The sequence below is a fragment of the Cucurbita pepo genome, chromosome LG17 (assembly GCF_002806865.2).
Source record: "Cucurbita pepo subsp. pepo cultivar mu-cu-16 chromosome LG17, ASM280686v2, whole genome shotgun sequence".
Lineage (NCBI taxonomy): Eukaryota > Viridiplantae > Streptophyta > Magnoliopsida > Cucurbitales > Cucurbitaceae > Cucurbita > Cucurbita pepo.
The window spans coordinates 7,741,006-7,760,543 of record NC_036654.1 but is presented as its reverse complement, the minus strand read 5'-3'; the positions used below and the strand labels follow the sequence as shown (position 1 = coordinate 7,760,543).

General features: G+C 34.9%; 4 protein-coding genes across 4 annotated transcripts; 3 read left to right on the top strand and 1 right to left on the bottom strand.

The window, feature by feature from the left end:
- Positions 1-1,827: 1,827 nt before the first annotated feature.
- Positions 1,828-3,309, top strand: LOC111778831 (abscisic acid receptor PYL9; the record flags this gene model as incomplete). Its single annotated transcript, XM_023658811.1, has 3 exons — positions 1,828-2,040; positions 2,228-2,446; positions 2,657-3,309. Coding segments are annotated over 3 exons (660 nt in total), but the record flags the coding sequence as incomplete, so codon positions are not given.
- Positions 3,310-3,783: 474 nt separating this feature from the next.
- LOC111778590 (protein WHAT'S THIS FACTOR 1 homolog) lies at positions 3,784-5,714 on the bottom strand. The gene has a single exon (XM_023658505.1). It carries the CDS (start codon positions 5,527-5,529, stop codon positions 3,988-3,990), a length of 1,542 nt encoding a protein of 513 aa, XP_023514273.1. The 5' UTR covers positions 5,530-5,714; the 3' UTR covers positions 3,784-3,987.
- A 1,328-nt stretch (positions 5,715-7,042) lies between these two features.
- On the top strand, positions 7,043-12,404 carry LOC111778589 (histone H3-like centromeric protein HTR12). The gene is made up of 7 exons (XM_023658504.1): positions 7,043-7,207; positions 7,373-7,413; positions 9,203-9,242; positions 9,345-9,469; positions 10,281-10,355; positions 10,807-10,882; positions 11,905-12,404. Exons 1-7 carry the CDS (start codon positions 7,156-7,158, stop codon positions 11,958-11,960), a joined length of 465 nt encoding a protein of 154 aa, XP_023514272.1. The 5' UTR covers positions 7,043-7,155; the 3' UTR covers positions 11,961-12,404.
- Positions 12,405-13,294: 890 nt separating this feature from the next.
- LOC111779406 (bystin) lies at positions 13,295-17,568 on the top strand. Its single transcript, XM_023659577.1, has 10 exons — positions 13,295-13,779; positions 13,890-14,016; positions 14,114-14,165; positions 14,252-14,579; positions 15,549-15,628; positions 15,767-15,814; positions 16,291-16,437; positions 16,620-16,692; positions 16,791-16,857; positions 17,194-17,568. The coding sequence occupies exons 1-10, from the start codon at positions 13,465-13,467 to the stop codon at positions 17,265-17,267; spliced, it is 1,311 nt and encodes a 436-aa protein (XP_023515345.1). The 5' UTR covers positions 13,295-13,464; the 3' UTR covers positions 17,268-17,568.
- The last annotated feature ends 1,970 nt before the right edge of the window (positions 17,569-19,538 follow it).

The following is a 19,538-nucleotide window of genomic DNA, read 5'->3' as shown; positions in this document are numbered from 1 at the left end:
TGACAGTTCTAGAGAATAGAGTCAACTGATAGTTCTACCGAGAGAATAGTTAGAATAGAGTCAACTGACTGTTCTAGAGAATAGAGTCAATTGACTGTTCTAGAGAATAGAGTCAATTGACTGTTCAATAGTTCTAGAGTCAACAGTTCTAGAGAATAGAGTCAACAGTTCTAGAGAATAGAGTCAACTGACAGTTCAACCGTTCTAGAGAATAGTTAGAATAGAGTCAACTGACAATTCTAGAGAATAGAGTCAACGGACAGTTCTAGAGAATAGAGTCAACTGACTGTTCAATCGTTCTAAAGAATAGAGTCAACCATGCTAGAGAATACAGTCAACTGACTGTTCAACCGTTCTAAAGAATAGAGTCAACCATGCTAGAGAATAGAGTCAACCATGCTAGAGAATAGAGTCAACCATGCTAGAGAATAGAGTCAACTGACTGTTCAACAGTTCTAAAGAATAGAGTCAACCATGCTAGAGAATAGAGTAACCATGCTAGAGAATAGAGTCAACTGTCCAACAGTTCTATTAGGGTATGTTCAACCGTTTTAGAGAACAGAGTCAACCATATGTTCACAGTTCTAGAGAATAGAGTCAACCGTTCGAGAGAACAGAGTCAACCGTTCGAGAGAACAGAGTCAACCATATGTTCACAGTTCTAGAGAATAGAGTCAACCGTTCTAGAGAATAGAGTCAACCGTTCTAGAGAATAGAGTCAACCGTTCTAGAGAATAGAGTCAACCGTTCTAGAGAATAGAGTCAACCGTTCTAGAGAATAGAGTCAACCGTTCTAGAGAATAGAGTCAACCGTTCTAGAGAATAGAGTCAACCGTTCTAGAGAATAGAGTCAACCGTTCTAGAGAATAGAGTCAACCGTTCTAGAGAATAGAGTCAACCGTTCTAGAGAATAGAGTCAACCGTTCTAGAGAATAGAGTCAACCGTTCTAGAGAATAGAGTCAACCGTTCTAGAGAATAGAGTCAACTATTCAATAGTCTAGAGAATAAAGTCAACGGTTCAATAGTTCTAGAGAACAGAGTCAGTATGTTCAACAGTTCTAGAGAATAGAGTCAACTGTTCTAGAGAATAGAGTAAACTATTCAATAGTCTAGAGAATAGAGCCAACGGTTCAATAGTTCTAGAGAACAGAGTCAACAATATGTTCAACCATTCTAGAGAATAGAGTCAACCATACACATAAAGTGACTATGATTAATATAGCTTGTGTCCTTGAGTAAATGAAATGGCCCAACGACCTTCCTCCACGTAGATTTTGAACATCACGTGGCAATAAATAATCAACCACGTGGCACCACTAAATCTTTTATGTTCCATCTATTTCCATCTCACCACCTATGTCATGCCTCACCCATATGATCATGTCCTGTCCCCAACCATATAAGGTAAAATCTTAATGCTTAAAAAAAAAAAAAAAATTATATTCCAATGCCTGCACCTATCGAAGTCGAGATCACCGTCATACTCTACCTAAATGAAGTAATATCGAATGCTTAAATGAAAACTTTTTATTACAAGAATAACGCGTTAAACAATAAATTAAAAAAAAAAAAAAAAAAGAGTTGTCGACGTGAAAGCAATAGAAGACCACACGAGATCCCAAATGATAAAATATCTAACCCAATTGTTCGCCTCGACCTCAAACTCTTTTATTGAATTCATTTAAGCTAAAAAAAAATGAAATTTTCTGGAATGAATTTAATAAAATTTCAAACTATGAATAAGTTAATTCAATAATTATTAGACATAAATTAAAAATATACTAACTAAATTTATATAATTTAAATATGAAATTAAAAAAATAATAAATGGGGGTGAATTTGTCGGCAGAGCATTGGGTAGGCGAAAAAAGTCAGACTTCTCTGCTTCTTCAACCTTCTCCTTCACCCATTTTTCTCGCTATCATCTTCAACCCAAATCCATGGAGTCGCAGTACATTCAGAGCCACCACAGACATAATCCGGCAGGCAACCAGTGCTCCTCCGCCGTTTTCAAGCACATCAAAGCTCCTGTTCACCTCGTACGTCGATCCTCCGTCTTTTTCATCTCAATTTCAATTTGTTTCTGTTTCTTTCCCATCCTTATTCCTAGATTTGTGTTTTAGGTCGTAGATTCAGCACTTTCCCCAATTTCTGTCAACTATTTCATTTTCGATGAAGGAAAATGAAAACGTGATTTGTTTGTAAATTTTGTTGTTGATTTGTTAGGTATGGTCGTTGGTGAGGAGCTTCGATCGGCCGCAGAGGTACAAGCCTTTTGTGAGTCGGTGTGTGGTTAGAGGCGATAACCTTGGAATTGGGAGTCTTAGAGAAGTTAATGTTAAATCTGGGCTTCCTGCTACTACCAGCACTGAGAGGTTGGAGCTTCTTGATGATGATGAACATATTCTTGGTGTCAAGATTGTTGGTGGTGATCACAGGCTCAAGGTATTGCTCTCTTTTGTTCTTAATTTCTTCTTTTAGCGGTTGCTGTTCATAAATTTGTAAGGAATTGACATTGCTGGTTCTCAAACACATGATCTTCTTTTCTAGTATAAACTCGATTATCACTGATATTTCAAATACTAATGCAAGTTATGTAACAAGTTGAGAACATCTGAAAATTAATATCCTTGAGAGATTCTGAATTCTTTGCAGAACTATGCTTCGATTATCACTGTACATCCCGAAATCATCGATGGAAGGCCGGGAACGTTAGTAGTCGAGTCATTTGTCGTGGATGTGCCCGAGGGGAACACCAAGGAGGAGACATGTTTCTTTGTCCATTCCTTAATAACCTGCAACCTCAAATCACTGGCCGACGTCTCCGAGAGGATGGCCGTGCTGCAGGATGCAGCCGAACCGATTCCTCAATGTTGTATATAAGCAAAAACAAAAGGGAGGAAAGCCTTTCCAATCGATTTTTCTGTCACTATGGATTTGTCGTCTCATTGGAGACTCGCCCAGTATCCTCTTCTGATTTTGTTTTCATATATTACCTCAATTCTAGGATAGTGTCTCATGTTTTTGTTCTTGTGGGTCGGTGGAACTCCCAAAACTGGAAACGTGGAGTTCTGTTTTGCTTTCGTTGTCATAGATATAGATATAGATATAGATACCGATATAGATATATATGGATATACTATTATCATAGATATAGATATATATGGATAGTATAGAAATGTCTTGGTTAGTAAATGGATACTCTGAGGTGTTGTAGTATAGAAATGCTTTGGTCAGTATATGGGTACTTGAGGTGTTATGTATATAACATGAACTTTGAGATGCTAAGCCAATTACTTGTGTTTTAACTTATGATGCATCTATCTTATTCGGTGAAAAACTTACGGTTAAAGTTAGATTTTCTGAAACATATTATCTGGTCTCATCAGTATGAGAATGTGATTCTACGTGATTTGAGTGATGAAAGACATGGAAACTCGACACAAACGGAACCTACCTGAAAATCAAATGGATTATAAACTTGAAACTTAACCTTTGATTGTATAGAAAGAGTTGGTTGAACGGGAAGTTTAAGATGAATGGTAAACTTTGTTCCTCTAGAAAGAATTATAGGTCGGTTCAGAAAGCTTATATTGGCAAATAACCTATGATAGGTGAAAGTGGTGAGGTTGAGAAAGGACAAATCTTTCGATTCGGCGTATATAGTATTAAGGGAATTGTTTTTTTTTTCTTTTAACAAAAATTCGAGTAAAACGACCAAATTATATAGTAAGCATTAACGAGTGATATATCTATAATCCAACCATGACTACTCGAGGCTCGAAAACTTGTGGATCTTGAGCTAAAACTAAAGGACTTATACATTATCTCGTTCTCTTATCTATTTGACATAAACGTGATTTGAGAAAAGCTTTCATTGCTATTTTTGAACAGAAACCATAGTTACTGCACAGCAGAGCACATTCATGAATCCAATCCCTAAAGATTTCTAGGAGTGTACTACAAAATAGACAAGTTTATACCTCTCACCATCTTTCTCGGGGCCGTCCATCAGGTAATACGGGAGAAAGAAGACTCTGATCGAGCTTTTGCGAGTTATCGACCTGCCTTTGCTTCCTTGCTTCAATATTTATGGATTCGCCATCTCGATCTCCATTGAAACTCGGTGGGGTATCATCTTCTTCATCACTCCAGTTATCCTCAAAAGCTCCATCCTCATTGTCGTCAAATTCATCGTCATCGTCCAAAAGGTTATCGATATCAGATGACTCGTCACCACTCATATAATCTGGCTGATCATCTCCCCCATCTGTGTCGTTTTTGAGTGCTCCTCTGCCTCGGATTCGAGGAACAGCAACAAGAGCTCGGAGTTTCTCCTTTATGATTAGTAACCGATCTTTGTCGATCAAATGAGAATTACGATATGCTTCTCTGAGGAAGACCGAATCTCTATCCCCCTTCAGTGAGACGTAAAACATATCGGGATGCCTTATTAACATACCCCTCAACTGCTGGGAGAATCTAAACTCTTCTCGGAAATGAGTGAGATGATCCACTAGAGTTCTCTTCTCAAGTGTGAGGCTTAAAATCTCATGAACAACCCCGCAAGCGTGTTTCTCTTTCTCGGGCGTACCTGCCTTAAGCCCCGAGAAATCAGAATAGGGAGAGATGTAAGGAATGTCCCTAAACTGACAAATTCTCCTCATTTCACTCTTTGAGACGTTAAGTCCCTTGGGTAGCCTCACACGATTAAACTTCAGCGGTCGGTCAATAATCAAATTCTTCTCTTCCAACTCTATAGCTCGGTTTTCCTCTTCTGCCAACTCTGATGCAGAAACTGCAAGTTCAGGATCCCAGTGAGTCAATTCGAGGGCTGGACCACGCCCCGTTGCTACAACTCTAAAGTACTGAGGATAACCGTGACAAATCGTTTCACGAAACTCTAACGGAAGACCGAAATCAGTCCTCAAATGAGCAATCTTCTCCAACAATATCCGTTTATCAACCGACATCATCAGTAGCTTCCTCAGCTTAATAACCAACAAGCCTTCCATCTCATTCCTGATCTTCAACTCCTCCAAATACAACCTTTCGGCCTCCGCCGTTAACTTGACTTTTAACGAAAATGCCCCTTCTTCCACGACCTCAAACACTGCAGGGAACTTCTTCAACAAAGCAATTAGCCTCCTCTTTTTCTCCAGACCCAAATCTCTCCTGAATTTACCTAATTCCTTAAGCGACATAACTCTATCAGGATGTTGAACTAGAATCTTCCTAATCCTCATAACTAACTTCAGCTTCTTATCCCTCTGTATAACATTATCGAACGGAAGCTCTTTCCTCCGTTTCACAATAGCTCTAATCGGTTGAAAAGGAACACGAGATTTTCTTAAATCACTACCGAAGAAACCATCATTTCTGTGCCGCAAATCCAAGTTCTTCCCCCAAAATTGCGATTTAACAGACGAAGAAGGATTCTCAAAGAAATAACCTCTATGCGGAAGAACGAAAGGTATGGACATGGATAACGAAGCTTTGGGCGAATAAAAAAGTACCATGGAATCCATAAACTGGAGCTATCAATTGATTCTATGAGACAAGAAATAAAGAAGAACAATAAAGATTAACTCACCTGCTCAGCTCGAGCGAATTGAAAGGAACGGATTAGGGTTTATCTTGAAGGAGAAACCCCTTTCTTCAAATTCGCAGAGATTTTTTCATGGGCGCAACCAGGCAACAAAGATATCTGTATATCCACTTCTTAATTTTTCCTTTTTCAACAAATTATTATTATTTTTTTAAATATTATTTTAAATTAAATATTTTAACACTATAAATTATCTTTCGCAGATTTAAAGAAATATAAAATTAATATTTCATGTCTATATAGTTAACAGTTTATTATTTTCTATTTTTGAAAATTATATTTATTTTTCATCCTTCGTTAAAAATTTTGAATTATTAACTAAATTATAATTTTTTTAATTACTTATTTTAATTTACAAAATTGAATATTATAATATATATATAATAAACTACAAAATAAATAAAAAATTATAAATGAGAGAAAAATTGAAAGTTTGATGAGGATAAGGTTTATCCGTTGGAGTAATACTTTTAAAATTTATGGATATTTTTGAAATACTCCCGGTTCCCGACCTATATGGGATATTTTAAGAAGTGAACATCTTTTTTAGTCACAGGGTTCGGGGAAAGGTGATTTCACTATATTTCTAACTAGGAACGGTCCTATCACAAAATTTTTTTTTAGTGGGACGAGATTGTCCATCTTTCTTTAATCTCGGGAGAAATACGATCGGGGCTAATTCAAACTAAAATAAGAACCGCCCACATTCAAATCGCCCATTTTCTCATTCGTAAGAACTTGTTTCAGTTGCATATTATAAGGAATTTGAACAAGTGCTTCAAATATAGTATCAAGAAGTACCANATGATGTGGGGCCAGAAATGACACTTGGCTCACGTGTGAAACTTTTGCTTCAATTCTGTACTTCCTCAGAAACAAAGCGGAACAAAAGAAACCAAAAAATAATTGTTATGATTTTAAGAAAAAAAATGTTAATTAAATTAAATTATTTTAAAAAAAATTAATTCAATGATGATAATCTCTTGGTTAATTATTTAATTAATTATTTTAGACTTCAGAATTTAAATTTTCCATAAATTTATGTTCTAATTAAGTTGAGTTAAGATGAATGAATAATAATTTGACACAATATGTAAAAATAAAAATAAGTAAACAAATATAATCCATATGAGATTTGATAATTATTTAGTTTTAGGTTTTTGAAAATTATGTTTTATTTTCATTTTTTAAGTAAACATAATTAGTAAGTTCTAAAATTTTCAATAACAAAATGTAAGGTCGGGTGGAATGAATGATTTATTAGACAAAAAAAAAAAAAAAAAAAAAAAAAAAAAAAAAAAAAAAAAAAAAAAAAAAAAAAAAAAAAAAAAAAAAAAAAAAAAAAAAAAAAAAAAAAAAAAACTAAAAAATTTAGAATATTAATAAAACTTTTTTAAAAAAATGGTAAAAATAATAGCGGGAAGTTGTGTTTTAGTTGACCCTTTTTGAAAGCGGGCAGTATTGCCCCCAAATTGAAACAGCGCAGAGCTCCAATTCCTTTCTGCCTGCTCCTCATTCTGGCGCTACTGCTCTTAATTTTGAATCAATGGCGCGAGCAAAGCATCCAACCCAACGGAACTCTAATCGCAAGCCATCAGGTTCTCTCTGCCACACACAGTAATTTGGATTTACTTCCCGTTTTCATTCATGGGGTTTTTTTGGGTTCGTAATGATTTTGTTCATGGAAATGTTTTTGCTTTTGCATTTGCCTTTTCTTTTCCCTTCTTCTTACAGCTTGTTTTTTGTTTTTGGTAAAATCTTAGTTGCCGGAGCTTCACCGTCTTCCTCAGCTGCGCCGTCGACGGTATCACTTTCCCGTAATTCGTGACAATGTTTAGAATTTCGTGAATGTTTGCACCATTTTTATGTTGTTTGATTATGTATGATGGAAAACACGTTAGGAAAATTTCAGTGTATGGGTTTGTGAAGTCTGGTTTTAGCTGATACGATGGCTTAACAATTTTGGAAAATGAGAATGTTGCCATTGCATGAATCTTTCGTTGTATCTTGCTGAGAAAACAGTGGAATGAGGGAATAACTTATCAAATCTTTGTCCTGTCGATTTTTGCCACTGTTTTATGTAGCAAATGTGTGATTCTTTCATTTTTTGCTCGAGAGAAATTATAGACCATTTATAGATCCTTTGTCTCATTGTAGGCTTTGGTGGCTAAGGCCTTTTGTACTTGTGAGCTAGATTTCGTTCTTTTGAATTGAAGTCGTTTCTTGTAGGTACATTTTTCATTTTTCTCAATGAAAACCCAATTTCCTATTGAAAAAATGTGACAAAAGGAGAGATTAAGTGGCAAAACTAAGTAACCTTCTTGCATTTTAAGTTTAGCACTATCGGCTTCGCTTAGCGATTGTTCTTCGATGAGATTTCAGCCCATAATGTGCTTAGCAAATTACTTTGTAGAAGTTGCTCCACCTATGAAGTCATTCATGGATGGTGAAAGGGCTTAGTGTTTAGAGCTTGGGTGTCCTATGACTATGATACATACCTTTTCTATAAAGGTCTCACCTGCAGAAGTATGTTGTTTGGTTAGGTTATCCGATACTAGCAGGCGACGACGTAAGCTTTTGACAAGGTTTTGATAGACAAATTATACTCCAATTTGAGAAATTTTTAGAGGAGATTGCCACATTGTGATCAATAGTTTTGTACTGCTAGATTTAGGAGAGAAAAATTGCAAAAGTACTTCAATTTTGTATCCAAAAGTCATCAAGGGACATAATTTTTTTAAAGTTCATATCCAACGCCAGCTATATTGTGGCATTGAATAATTTTTAAACTCTATATGCTTTACTTATCAAAGTGTACATGTAAGTTACTATATAGAGGTGGTTACTACAGATGAATAGTATATAAGGCCAAGTGGTTAGAAAGGAGAGACAATTGTCTTCTTATGTGTTTTAAGTAGAAAGCAGACCCCTTGAACGTCTACGAACTATGTACATGACAGTACATTGCCTAGTTGGTTTCTAACTACAAAGATGTAACGTTTGCAACCCATGATCTTGGAGTCTTGGTTGCATATAGCAATTTGGATTTGATTTGTGGACCTCTTATGTCTACAACTATCAATTGGACTGGAGGGATTCCCTAATAGGAAAGGAAGTCCTCTCCTCAATTTTCTACTAAAGTATATTGGCTGATGCATTTTCTGTAGATGTGCTAGAGTAGATGAGGAAAAGAATTTTTGCTATATCAGTGCCAGAGTATACGAGGAAAAGAACTTCTCAAACAGTTGTTGTAACAGTCCAAGCCAACCGCTAGCAGATATTGTCCTCTTTAGGCTTTCCCTTTTAGACTTCCCCTCAAGGTTTTTAAAACGAGTCTGGTAGGGAGAGACTTCCACACACTTATCAAGAATACTTTATTCTCCTCCCCAACCGATGTAGGATCTCAGAGTTGTGCCTTTCCCAAACAGGGTTTGGAAGTTCCTACAAGTTTTTGTTTTAAAGCCTATGGTTGTAGAGAGCTTTATATTTGTACATTCAAAATAATTTTTGTGATCTTGGTTTGCTTGGAATACTTTGATGCAATTTATTTTTGTATAATTGGCTAATTAATATTTGTTTCTGCAAATTGATAGCCACTTAGTGGAAGAACACAAAGTGGGAGGCAAACTCAGAGTGAGTTCTTTTATTCAGGCTTTTTAATAAAGAACAATTTGATTTTGATGATAGCGATGTTCTTGCATATGCTTCTTCAACTGGCTTATTCCTTTAATATAGGTCCGCTATCAAGAACAACGGGAAAAAAAAGACGCTTCAGACCAGGGACAGTGGCTTTAAGGGAAATTCGACAACTCCAGAAATCATGGAATCTGCTAATTCCAGCCAGCAATTTCATCCGCGCAGTGAGTTCTTGTTTTCCTCTTGTTTTCCTCTTGTTTATTTGAATGCAAGGATACCCTTGAATTAAAGTTTACACTAATTGATTAAGGAGCCAGAAGTTTTCCTCTTGTTTATATTGAGATGTCTTCTTCTTTGCCATAACCGTAGTCTTGGTGCATATAGTCTTTTTATAAGAGTTTACTTTATGCATATCTATGACTGTTTCTTTTGGATGAAAATATAACTTCAATCAAGAAGGGGGAACTACAAAATTACATGGACTGTTGGAAGATAAGTCCCACGTCGGCTAATTAAGAGGTTGATCGTGGGTTTATAAGTAAGGAATACATCTCCATTGGTATGAGGTCTTTTGGGGAAGCCAAAAGCAAAGCCACGAGAGCTTGTGCTCAAAATAGGTAATATCATACCATGGTGGAGGGTCGTGATTCCTAACATTACAGGAGCCACCTATCTAGGATAATAGTCGTTACCAACCTAGGAGAAAATGCTATGACTTTCTTGATATGAAAATATCGGAGGGTCACATGGTTGCCTCATGAAACGAATCAAGATGTGAAAAATATGAAGAAAAACATAGAATTTGATCTGCTTAACCCCTGCCAACGTGCCGTTTACAAAATTCTTCTCTCTAGCCAAATGTTCTACACTATTGCATTACAACCCGTTTGCAACAAAATTCCCTTTGTCCTCAAATGGAGCTCTGTTAGTTTTGAGTTTTTAAGGAGAAAGAACATATTACTTGTTTTCTAATTACTTAACATGTATTGCTGTTGAAATTTGATCACTTGATGGTGATATTTAAAACTTTTGTAGGTGAAAGAAGTAAGCTACCAGTTGGCTCCGCAGGTTACACGTTGGCAAGCTGAAGCTTTAATAGCTCTTCAAGAAGTAATTGCTTATTTTCTATTGTTTGCTTGATTGAGCCATATTTTCTATGACTTTCTTGATTGAGCCACTCTATTTATGGCAATAGCTTTGGGAAATTCAAGCTGTTTTAAAATTTGTTGCAACTTGCAAATTTATCATGTCTAGCAGTTCGTTGACAGTACCTTTTACTATCTGTTAAGTATGTTCTAAAATTTACAAGAATTGTTGCTGAAATTTACTAAGAATTTTGAACATGAGCTTCCTTTATGAGAATGTTCTTTGTTAGTTTGTTGTATGAATGTGTGTGTTTTCTCTCTAGCTCTTGTTTAATTCTGAAATTTACTAAGATTTTTGACCTGATTCAGGTTTTGCTGCAGGTTGATTGTATTTTTCATAAACTGCTTTTGGTTATATTGTCTTAAGATCAAGTAAATTTGTACCATTAAACTTCTTGCATTTCTCTCATTTGTAGGCCGCAGAAGATTTTTTGGTTCATCTATTTGAAGATACAATGCTATGTGCTATTCATGCGAAGCGTGTAACAATCAGTAAGTCGATCATTAACATAGTGTCCTATGCACTGCACCAGCTTTCACCTTACTCGTTTTCGATGATATTACTGTTATGCTACAAGTAGATTCTTCTTAGGAAAAGCAATACTATCGAAACATATAGCGTGGTTGAGGCCAGACTGCATGAGTCACTATAATATAGTAAAAAGATAATTTTGTTTGCTCGACGTCGTATGCTTCTTCGAACTGGTTCCTATGTTAAGAAATGATTGTGGATTGTTAGCCTGGTCAGTATGGAATAAGTTTCTTTTAAGCTCATTTTGAACTTGTCATGCTCAAAGAACAAATTTTCTAAGCAAGCATATGGACTAAGATATTTCAGTTCTTGTTGCTCGACGTCGTATGCTTCTTCGAACTAGTTCCTATGTTAAGAAATGATTGTGAATTGTTAGCCTGGTTAGTATGGAATAAATCTCTTTTCAACTCGTTTTGAACTTATCATGCTCAACAAAGAACAACTTTTCTAAGCAAGCATATGGACTAAGATAGTTCACTTTTTGTTGCTCGACGTCGTATACTTCTTCGAACTGGTTCCTATGTTAAGAAATGATTATGGATTGTTAGCCTGGTTAGTATGGAGTAAATTTCTTTTCAATTCGTTTTGAACTTGTCATGCTCAACAATGATCAACTTTTCTAAGCAAGCATATGGACTAAGATAGTTCATTTCTTGTTGCTCGACGTCGTATACTTCTTCGAACTGGCTCCTATGTTAAGAAATGATTATGGATTGTTAGCCTGGTTAGTATGGAATAAATTTCTTTTTAACTCGTTTTGAACTTGTCATGCTTTTCGTTCGTCGTTTCGTATTTGTACATTAGAACTTTATCTTCCAGGGCTTCATAATCAGTAACTTTTGACTTGTAAATAGTTTAACATGATTATGAACTCTGTTAGGTTCCCAGTGGCTGCCTCATTAGATTTCATCTTCTGTCATCGTCCAAATTGTACGTATTGATCCTCTAAATGTTATCCATTTCCTTTGTTCTTTCCATTCAGTGAAAAAGGATTTTGAACTGGCACGCCGGTTAGGAGGGAAAGGGAGGCCATGGTAAGAAGATCTGTTCATTAGAAAGACAAGCCATTGTAGCTACACCGACATCGCCACCACATTAGTTCGTACGATAGAATTCCAGTAGTTCATTGCTAGTAATCACTGTGCATCCATATGTTGAAATTAGGTAGTAGACTGGACCAGAGTTCCCCAAAACTTGGAGTTTGTGTTAGCTATTTGACATAGATGTTAGTATCCATTCAGCTTTGATATGACCGTTGCCTCCATACTCACTGCATTTTCAAGATGACAAACGGGCGAACTTCTATAGTTAATTTGTGATTTTGAGTTCAACGATCGCAGGGTAAATGACTGAACCATCAATCTTTAATATGGTAATTCGTGTTTTATTCTATTGAGGTATACTTGAGTTGATTAGAGTAAATTTGTGATTGTAACGTTGTTTGAATGAATAGAGCTCAAATTCTGAAGTGGTCAGGCAAAACTATCTTTGTGTGTTTTATTTGTTGGTGTTCCTTTTTGTTTAAATTTTTGGTTCCTCTCTGCATATTTTGTCTTTTACATGGGTGGGGTTAAAACATCTTTTTAATCTGTGTTTTTTTACTATGGTAACTTTTTGGATTATATGTAAATAACTCAATAGTACTCAAGGTTCGAAACATCCATGCTCGAAATGTCGAGATTCAGAATTTTCGGAAATGTCAATGAAAAATTCATAAAATCACGAATATATTAAAAATATATTATCAATAAATTTTTTAAATAAGGAATTTTTTTTTTTTAACTAATTACAACTCTATATATATATATATATTTTTTATGATTTGATGGTGGAACTAAATAATAAAAATACAGTTTAAACTAAATGATTAAATTAAAGAAAATGGATAGATATAGACATATAATAATTTAAATGTATGTGTAAATAATAATTAATAAATTGTATTAATAGATATAGATTAGTATATTATAAATGATGTGTTATAATATAAAACAAATTAACAAAATAATAAGTTATTTTTAAAAAATATATATAAAATGAACTAAACAAAATAATAAAATTGAATATGTACATGTCAGGCGTCGAACCCGAACGTATGTGTTCTTAGTCAAGCGAAGAACCACTCTGACAAACACAATAAAACTGAGAACTTTTTATTTTTTAATATATTTATATATTTTTATTCGGCTCGGGTCAACCCGAAGGTTTTGTCCCACGAAACTGAAACCGGACCGATTTAATTCGGGTTAACCCAACCCTACCCGAATAACCCAACCCTACCCGAAATGCTAATTGGGTTGGGTTGATCCGGGTTGTTGGGTTTCCGGGTTGAATGTACACCATATAAGTAACCTAAACCCTTCTTTAAGCCCTCGCCGGCCTTCCACAATTTCTCCCGCGCGAAGCTGTCGCCGCCCTTCCACAATTCTCCCGCGAAGCCGTCGCCGCCCTTCCACAATTCTCCCGCGAAGCCGTCGCCGCCATAGCCAACGTTCGTCTACAACGCTTCGAAACCCGCACTTCGTCTACAACTTCCTATTTCATGGCGCCGAATAAGAGGAGGCTGCGAAACCCGCAGCCTTTTCTAACGGAAAACGAACTTGTGCCAAACAAGCATTCGAAAGCAAGAAAGCGCCATCATCAAGAGGATGAGACGCTTTTATCTTCTGGAATGAGCTCCAAGATATTTAGAGAAGCTCGTATTCAGCAGAAAGAAAATGAAATTGAAACTAGGAATCAAAACGCCAATCCTTTCTTTGAGCTTCCTGATGAAGAGGTTCCCAAGGATGATGAGGATGACATTGATGATTTTACTGGATTCTCTGAAACTCAAACTCAAATTGGTACTTATGAGGAGGTAGCGTAGCGTTCGCCAATCTAAGAATTTGATATATAACGTGCTTTACGTCTTTGTTTATCGGATTTCAATTGTTTTTTTTTTTTCCTCCAAATTATCTTCTGTATCAGGAGGACATTGCAGAGGAAGATGAGCGATTAGTGGAAGCTTTTTTATCAAAGGATGTAGGGCCACAACGTACTCTTGCTGATCTTATCGTGACGAAAATCAAAGAAAACGATGCTATCGTCTCTTCAGGTTCAGATATGTTTTAGTGAAGTTTCAGTTTGGTGATACGTTTTATAATAGTTGATTCATGTTGTGATTCCATTGCCATTGTTGTTTGCTAATGCAGATACACGGCCTCTGCCAAAATTAGATACCTCAGTCATAGACTTATACAAAGGGTATAAAATCTGTCAATTTTCTTGTTGTTATTTAGTAAAAGAAAGCTGGGATATATGTTTGAGCTAAATTGAAAAACTTCATGCAGAGTGGGAAAATCTCTCAACAAATATATGGCTGGGAAAGTACCCAAAGCTTTCAAACGCATCCCTTCCATGCCGCTCTGGGAGGAAGTTTTATATTTAACTGAGCCTGAAAATTGGTCTCCAAATGCAATGTTTCAGGCCACTAGAATTTTTGCATCCAATTTGGGAGTAAAAAAGGTGGAGAAATTCTATAAGCTTGTTTTGCTTCCAGCTGTAAGGAAAGACATTCAGAAGAATAAGCGGTTACACTTTGCCTTGTATCAAGCATTGAAAAAGTCCCTTTATAAACCCACTGCCTTCTTCAAAGGGATTTTGCTTCCTCTTTGTGAGGTATGTAATTCCTAACCATGACATCTCATGTCCATTATATTTCTTCATGAATTTTGGTTCCTACTTTCATATTCATTCTGAAGTAGCTTATGTTAGGATATTAAATTTTATCATGGGAAGGTGTGAATCAATCTAGATATGAAGGCTCTTGCCCTATTAGATATAGCTATTGCTCATGAGCTTTAGAATCTTCTGAAGTTTTGGGCACTATTAAATTATAAAAAGGGATGATCAAGAATGATGATTAATAATCGGTATGATGGGTTTTTTTTTTCCCAATTTTTCCTTTTTCTCAATGGTATTTATTGAAGTTTTTAGTAGTATATGCCATGAATTTTCAATCATTTTCTCTTTATTGTAGCAAAATATCATTTGTATTATCTACAAATTGGCGATGGGATACAAGAGCAACACCATTGCACACCAAGAAACCTTGAATATTTCCATAGGATGTTCATCTTTTAAAAATCTGCTCAATAAAAATTAGTTAAAATAGAAAGGGAGCCAATGGATCCCCTTGTCTTAATTTCATGAAGCTTTATTCTACCTCTCGGTCTTCCATTGAGGAAGATGGAAAATATTGTACCATATACGCACCCTGTGATCAATTTTATCCAAATTTAATAACTTTTTCTAGATCCAAATTTAATGCCCATCCTTTCATTCTTATAATTCATAGTCTTCCCCTTATTCTTTTTCCACAGATTATTGGGTCAATGATTTGTCTCCATTTGATACCATTTTTAATCCTTCTGTGCTTACTTTTGCTATTATTTTGTCCACACTGGCCACTGAACTTATGGGTCTACAGTCTTCATCAACTCCTTTTGCTTTCTCCACTTTACCTTCATTCTGCACTGTATAGTGTATATTGAAAGTGATACCTCAGCAATGTGTAGAGCTCTTAATTTTATTGCTTTGTTTTAATTTATGGTGCTCTAATGAAACCTTGGTTCTTTCTTTCTACAGTCTGGCACTTGTAGTCTGAGGGAGGCAGTGATAGTTGGAAGCATTATTGAAAAGGTTACGATTCCCGTGCTTCATTCAAGGCAAGTTAGTAACTTTAGTATCAATTTTTATGTTATTTTAAAATTTCATTTCTTGAGATCAGGCACACAGACAAAAACATGAAATGCTTTATACAGAGTTGTTTAATTGAAGGGTTTGGATTTGTCTTCTTTTTGCAGTGTTGCATTATTCAAGCTCGCAGAGATGGAATATTGTGGTACAACGAGGTATTAATTGTGAACTCATGCTAGTGATATTGTGCATAATTACAAATTTCAATAGCTATTTCTCTCTGAAAATCCACCATGGACTAATATCCAAAATTATTTCTACCTTCTCGAACCCCGACGTCCTCCATATATATACACCATTCACTAATCAACCTACCAAGTATTTACAATTATGCCACTAATATATCCTTGGTGGTTGTTTGGGGGGATGCGGGAAGGGTGATGGTAATATGCTGTTTTTTTTATTGGGGGAAGTGTCATGTCTTTGCCATGGTGGTTGTACATTTTGGATTACTGATAAAATTGCTTTTTTTTTTTTTGTGTGTAAATTACTGTGATCGTAATTGTTTAGCTATTGTTTTTTCCATGGTTTTCTGTATGAACTTGCTCTGTAGTACATGAATTCTCTAGAATTGGTGTGATAACATTTCCTTGTGCAGTACCTAACAAGTGTCTTCCTTTAATTTTTGAAGTTATTTTATCAAGCTTATCTTGGAGAAGAAATATGCATTGCCATACCGTGTAGTTGATGCAGTCGTCGCGCATTTTTTGAAGTTTCTAGACGAGACGCGAGTAATGCCTGTAATATGGCACCAATCACTGCTTGCATTTGTGCAGAGGTTAGCCAAAGAAAAACAAATAAATCTTGTTATCTGTGCCCATTTGATGTGGTAGATTTCATTTTCTTTAGAATAATAACTAATATTAGTTTCAACAAATAGTATATCACAAATACATTTGAATGCCTTGTTTCAAATATTGTGGTGTCACTTATGACTAGTTTTGCGTACATCTCATGCAGGTATAAAAATGAACTGCGGTTGGAAGATAAAGCAAACATTAGAATTCTTCTTCAAAGTCACAGGCACAAAGATGTAAGACTAAATTTTGTTTTGATTTGTAGCTTCACAAATCTTAATATTACTTTCCAGTATGGTGCCAATTATCTTAGAATTTGCCTTTTGGAATATAGGTTACTCCAGAAATTATGAGGGAACTAAATAATAGCCGCAGTCGTGGTGAGAAGGACACTACTACAAATATCCTTGAACATAGTAAAATTTCGTATCATTATTGTTAAATATCTTTTTGCAGGCAGGAGACTTATTTCATCTGTGTTCTTTATGCTATGATTTTTGTTGGCCAACAAAATTGTCCGTTTTCAAAACATCTTAAATAGGTTTAGATTACAAATTTCGTCCAGATAGCTTAGAAGTCGATGCGTTCTTGAAAGTTTGAACAGAGCTATTTAAACCATACCATATGGATTGATTTGAAACTGGAGTTGATCTATGCTGTTGATAGTGTTCCTTTTGTTTGGATTTTGGACTAATTAATGTGATGTTGAAGGAGTTTGTTCCTTGACTAGCTTTTACCTCCAGCTCCTGTGACTAAACCTGTGGAAGAAGACCGGTTCAATATTCCACTAGTTCCAATGGAAGAGGATTAGGATTGTTGACCTGTTCTTCTGCGGTGGCATCAGTTTCACAACATGGTTGGTTACTCCAGATTTTGTAGTGTTGAGAATTGATATGATATTGATTTCTATATATTAATTTATTTTTGCACATCGAAATCCCAGTCTGAAAACAAAAAGAGAGAAAAAGATGTGTATTTTTATATAGAAAAAGACGGGGAAAGATTTTATCTTTGACCTTAAAAATGTGTTGTGTTGCTAAGCAAGTCAATTTTAATTTCAAATCATAGTATGGATTAGTTGATAGGCAATTCTTCGTGAAAATTTGTAGTTATCCAGGAGCAGTTTTGTGGTTGAATGATATCCTTTTATTTTTTTATTTTTATTTTTGTTGGTTCTCTTTTTTAGCTTTTCCTTTCTGGTTTTCCCTCACGGTTTCTTTACCCTTATAAGCAATGTTTTGTTATCTTCTTCAACCGATGTAGGATCTCACAATCTACCCCTCTTAGAAGGTCCAGCGTCCTTGGTGGCGTTCGGTATCAGACTTTGATACTATTTGTAACCGGCCAAGCAGTTTATTGTTGTCATCTTTGGGCTTTTTTTTTTTTTTATTTATTTCCTCTCAAAGTTTTAGAACACTTCTAGTAGGAAGAGGTTTCCACTCTTAAGCAATGTTTCGTTATCTTCTCCGACCGACGTGGGATCTCACAGTCTACTCCTCTTGGGGTGCTTAGTGTCCTTGCTGACGCTCGGTATCGGACTCCGATACTATTTGTAACAGTCTAAGCTTATTATTGTCATCTTTGGCTTTTTTTTTTTTTTGCTTTCTCTCAGTTTTAACATTTCTGGTAGGAAGAGGTTTCTACTCTTATAAGCAATGTTTTCTCTTCTCTGATCGATGTGAGATTTCAGATGTTTCGTTTCTCTCCAATCGGGATTTCATGTGTATTACTATGATTTGAGCTTATTTTTTGAATCGAAGAACAGGTTTACGGAATGACAATGACATTTCCGAACCCAAGGATTTAAAACTATAGCATCCACATATGGACCTAATCTTTTAGAAAGACAAGCAGAATGGGACCAAAGGGGGAAAAGACCAAACAATTTCTATGAAATTACATAAGAAATGTTTGAGAAACTTTTGTTTGTTCCATCTCCCCCACTCAACACGCCCGCGTGAGAAACCTTTGCCAAATTTGTGGGCTACTCTTATTCTATCACTCTCTCTTTCTTTAATGCTTTTTTATGTACTATTACTTTTTTCTTTTCTTTTCTTTTTTTTTTTTGAAAAAGTTGCATTATTGTTTGGTTCTTAATTGGATGACAAAAATTTCCATGAGATTAGGTCGGATTCTCACTCGAACCAGATTTTCATGTTTCTTTGAATTATAGATAAGTTCTTAAATGCATCACTTTCTACCTTTCGTTTCTAACTTTTTGAAATATTGATTCTTCATCTCATGTAAACTACCCTTATGATATTTATTTTCATTGTGTGTGAGCCTTGCAACATGTTTCCTTGTTCCTTACTTTTTTTTTTTTTTTGTTCTAATTATTGACCGAGGGAAAGTAGAAAAAAATTTGAAACATTGTCGAGTAAAGGGGATGAATTTGGTAATGATAAAGGGTACTTTTGGAATTTGACAAGGGGATGAATTTGGTAATAATAAATAAAGGGTACTTTTGGAATTCGACATGGACAAAATCTTAGAACCTCTTTACCTTTAATTCTTTCTTTGACAAAAATGAAAGATAGAACTTTCAACACGGTCTTATTAGATTTTTCTCGTAGGTCTAAAATTAAAATTTTAATTTATATATTTTTTATTTTATAAAATCTAATTTAAAATTAATTATTGATGTCAATATAATCCTAACTAGCTGAAATAAAATATGTACTTTCCACTAAAAAAATTATATATTTGAATCTTTCATTTTATATATTATTTTAGAAAGTTATTTCTTCATAATTATATAATTAAAAATATATTTCACTTATTTGATATTAATTAAATATTGAATTAACATTTTTTATACTTTAATTTGTCATCGAAAATTCAAGAATTTAATTATCTAAATTTAATCCAATTTTAAGTGATAATTTGAATTAAATCTGTAATTTAAAATGAAAGTATAATTTAATGAAATCATGAACCACTAAATATCTTTATTAATTAAAATAATTACAATTAAAGTTACTAATTGGAGAAATTTTATAAAAAAAATCTGATATTTAATGTTTTTAAATACTATTTTATAAATTAAATTAAAATTTATAAACTACTTAAGATAAGATAAGAT

Excerpts from the sequence above, each read along its gene's own strand:
- LOC111778589 (XM_023658504.1), top strand. The coding sequence starts at position 7,156 with ATGGCGCGAGCAAAGCATCCAACCCAACGGAACTCTAATCGCAAGCCA. Across the intron at positions 7,208-7,372 it reads CTCTAATCGCAAGCCATCAG|TTGCCGGAGCTTCACCGTCT; the intron begins GTTCTCTCTGCC and ends GTAAAATCTTAG. Across the intron at positions 9,243-9,344 it reads AAGTGGGAGGCAAACTCAGA|GTCCGCTATCAAGAACAACG; the intron begins GTGAGTTCTTTT and ends CCTTTAATATAG.
- LOC111778590 (XM_023658505.1), bottom strand. The coding sequence starts at position 5,529 with ATGGATTCCATGGTACTTTTTTATTCGCCCAAAGCTTCGTTATCCATG.
- LOC111779406 (XM_023659577.1), top strand. The coding sequence starts at position 13,465 with ATGGCGCCGAATAAGAGGAGGCTGCGAAACCCGCAGCCTTTTCTAACG. Across the intron at positions 13,780-13,889 it reads AAATTGGTACTTATGAGGAG|GAGGACATTGCAGAGGAAGA; the intron begins GTAGCGTAGCGT and ends CTTCTGTATCAG. Across the intron at positions 16,693-16,790 it reads AAAGTCACAGGCACAAAGAT|GTTACTCCAGAAATTATGAG; the intron begins GTAAGACTAAAT and ends TTTGGAATATAG.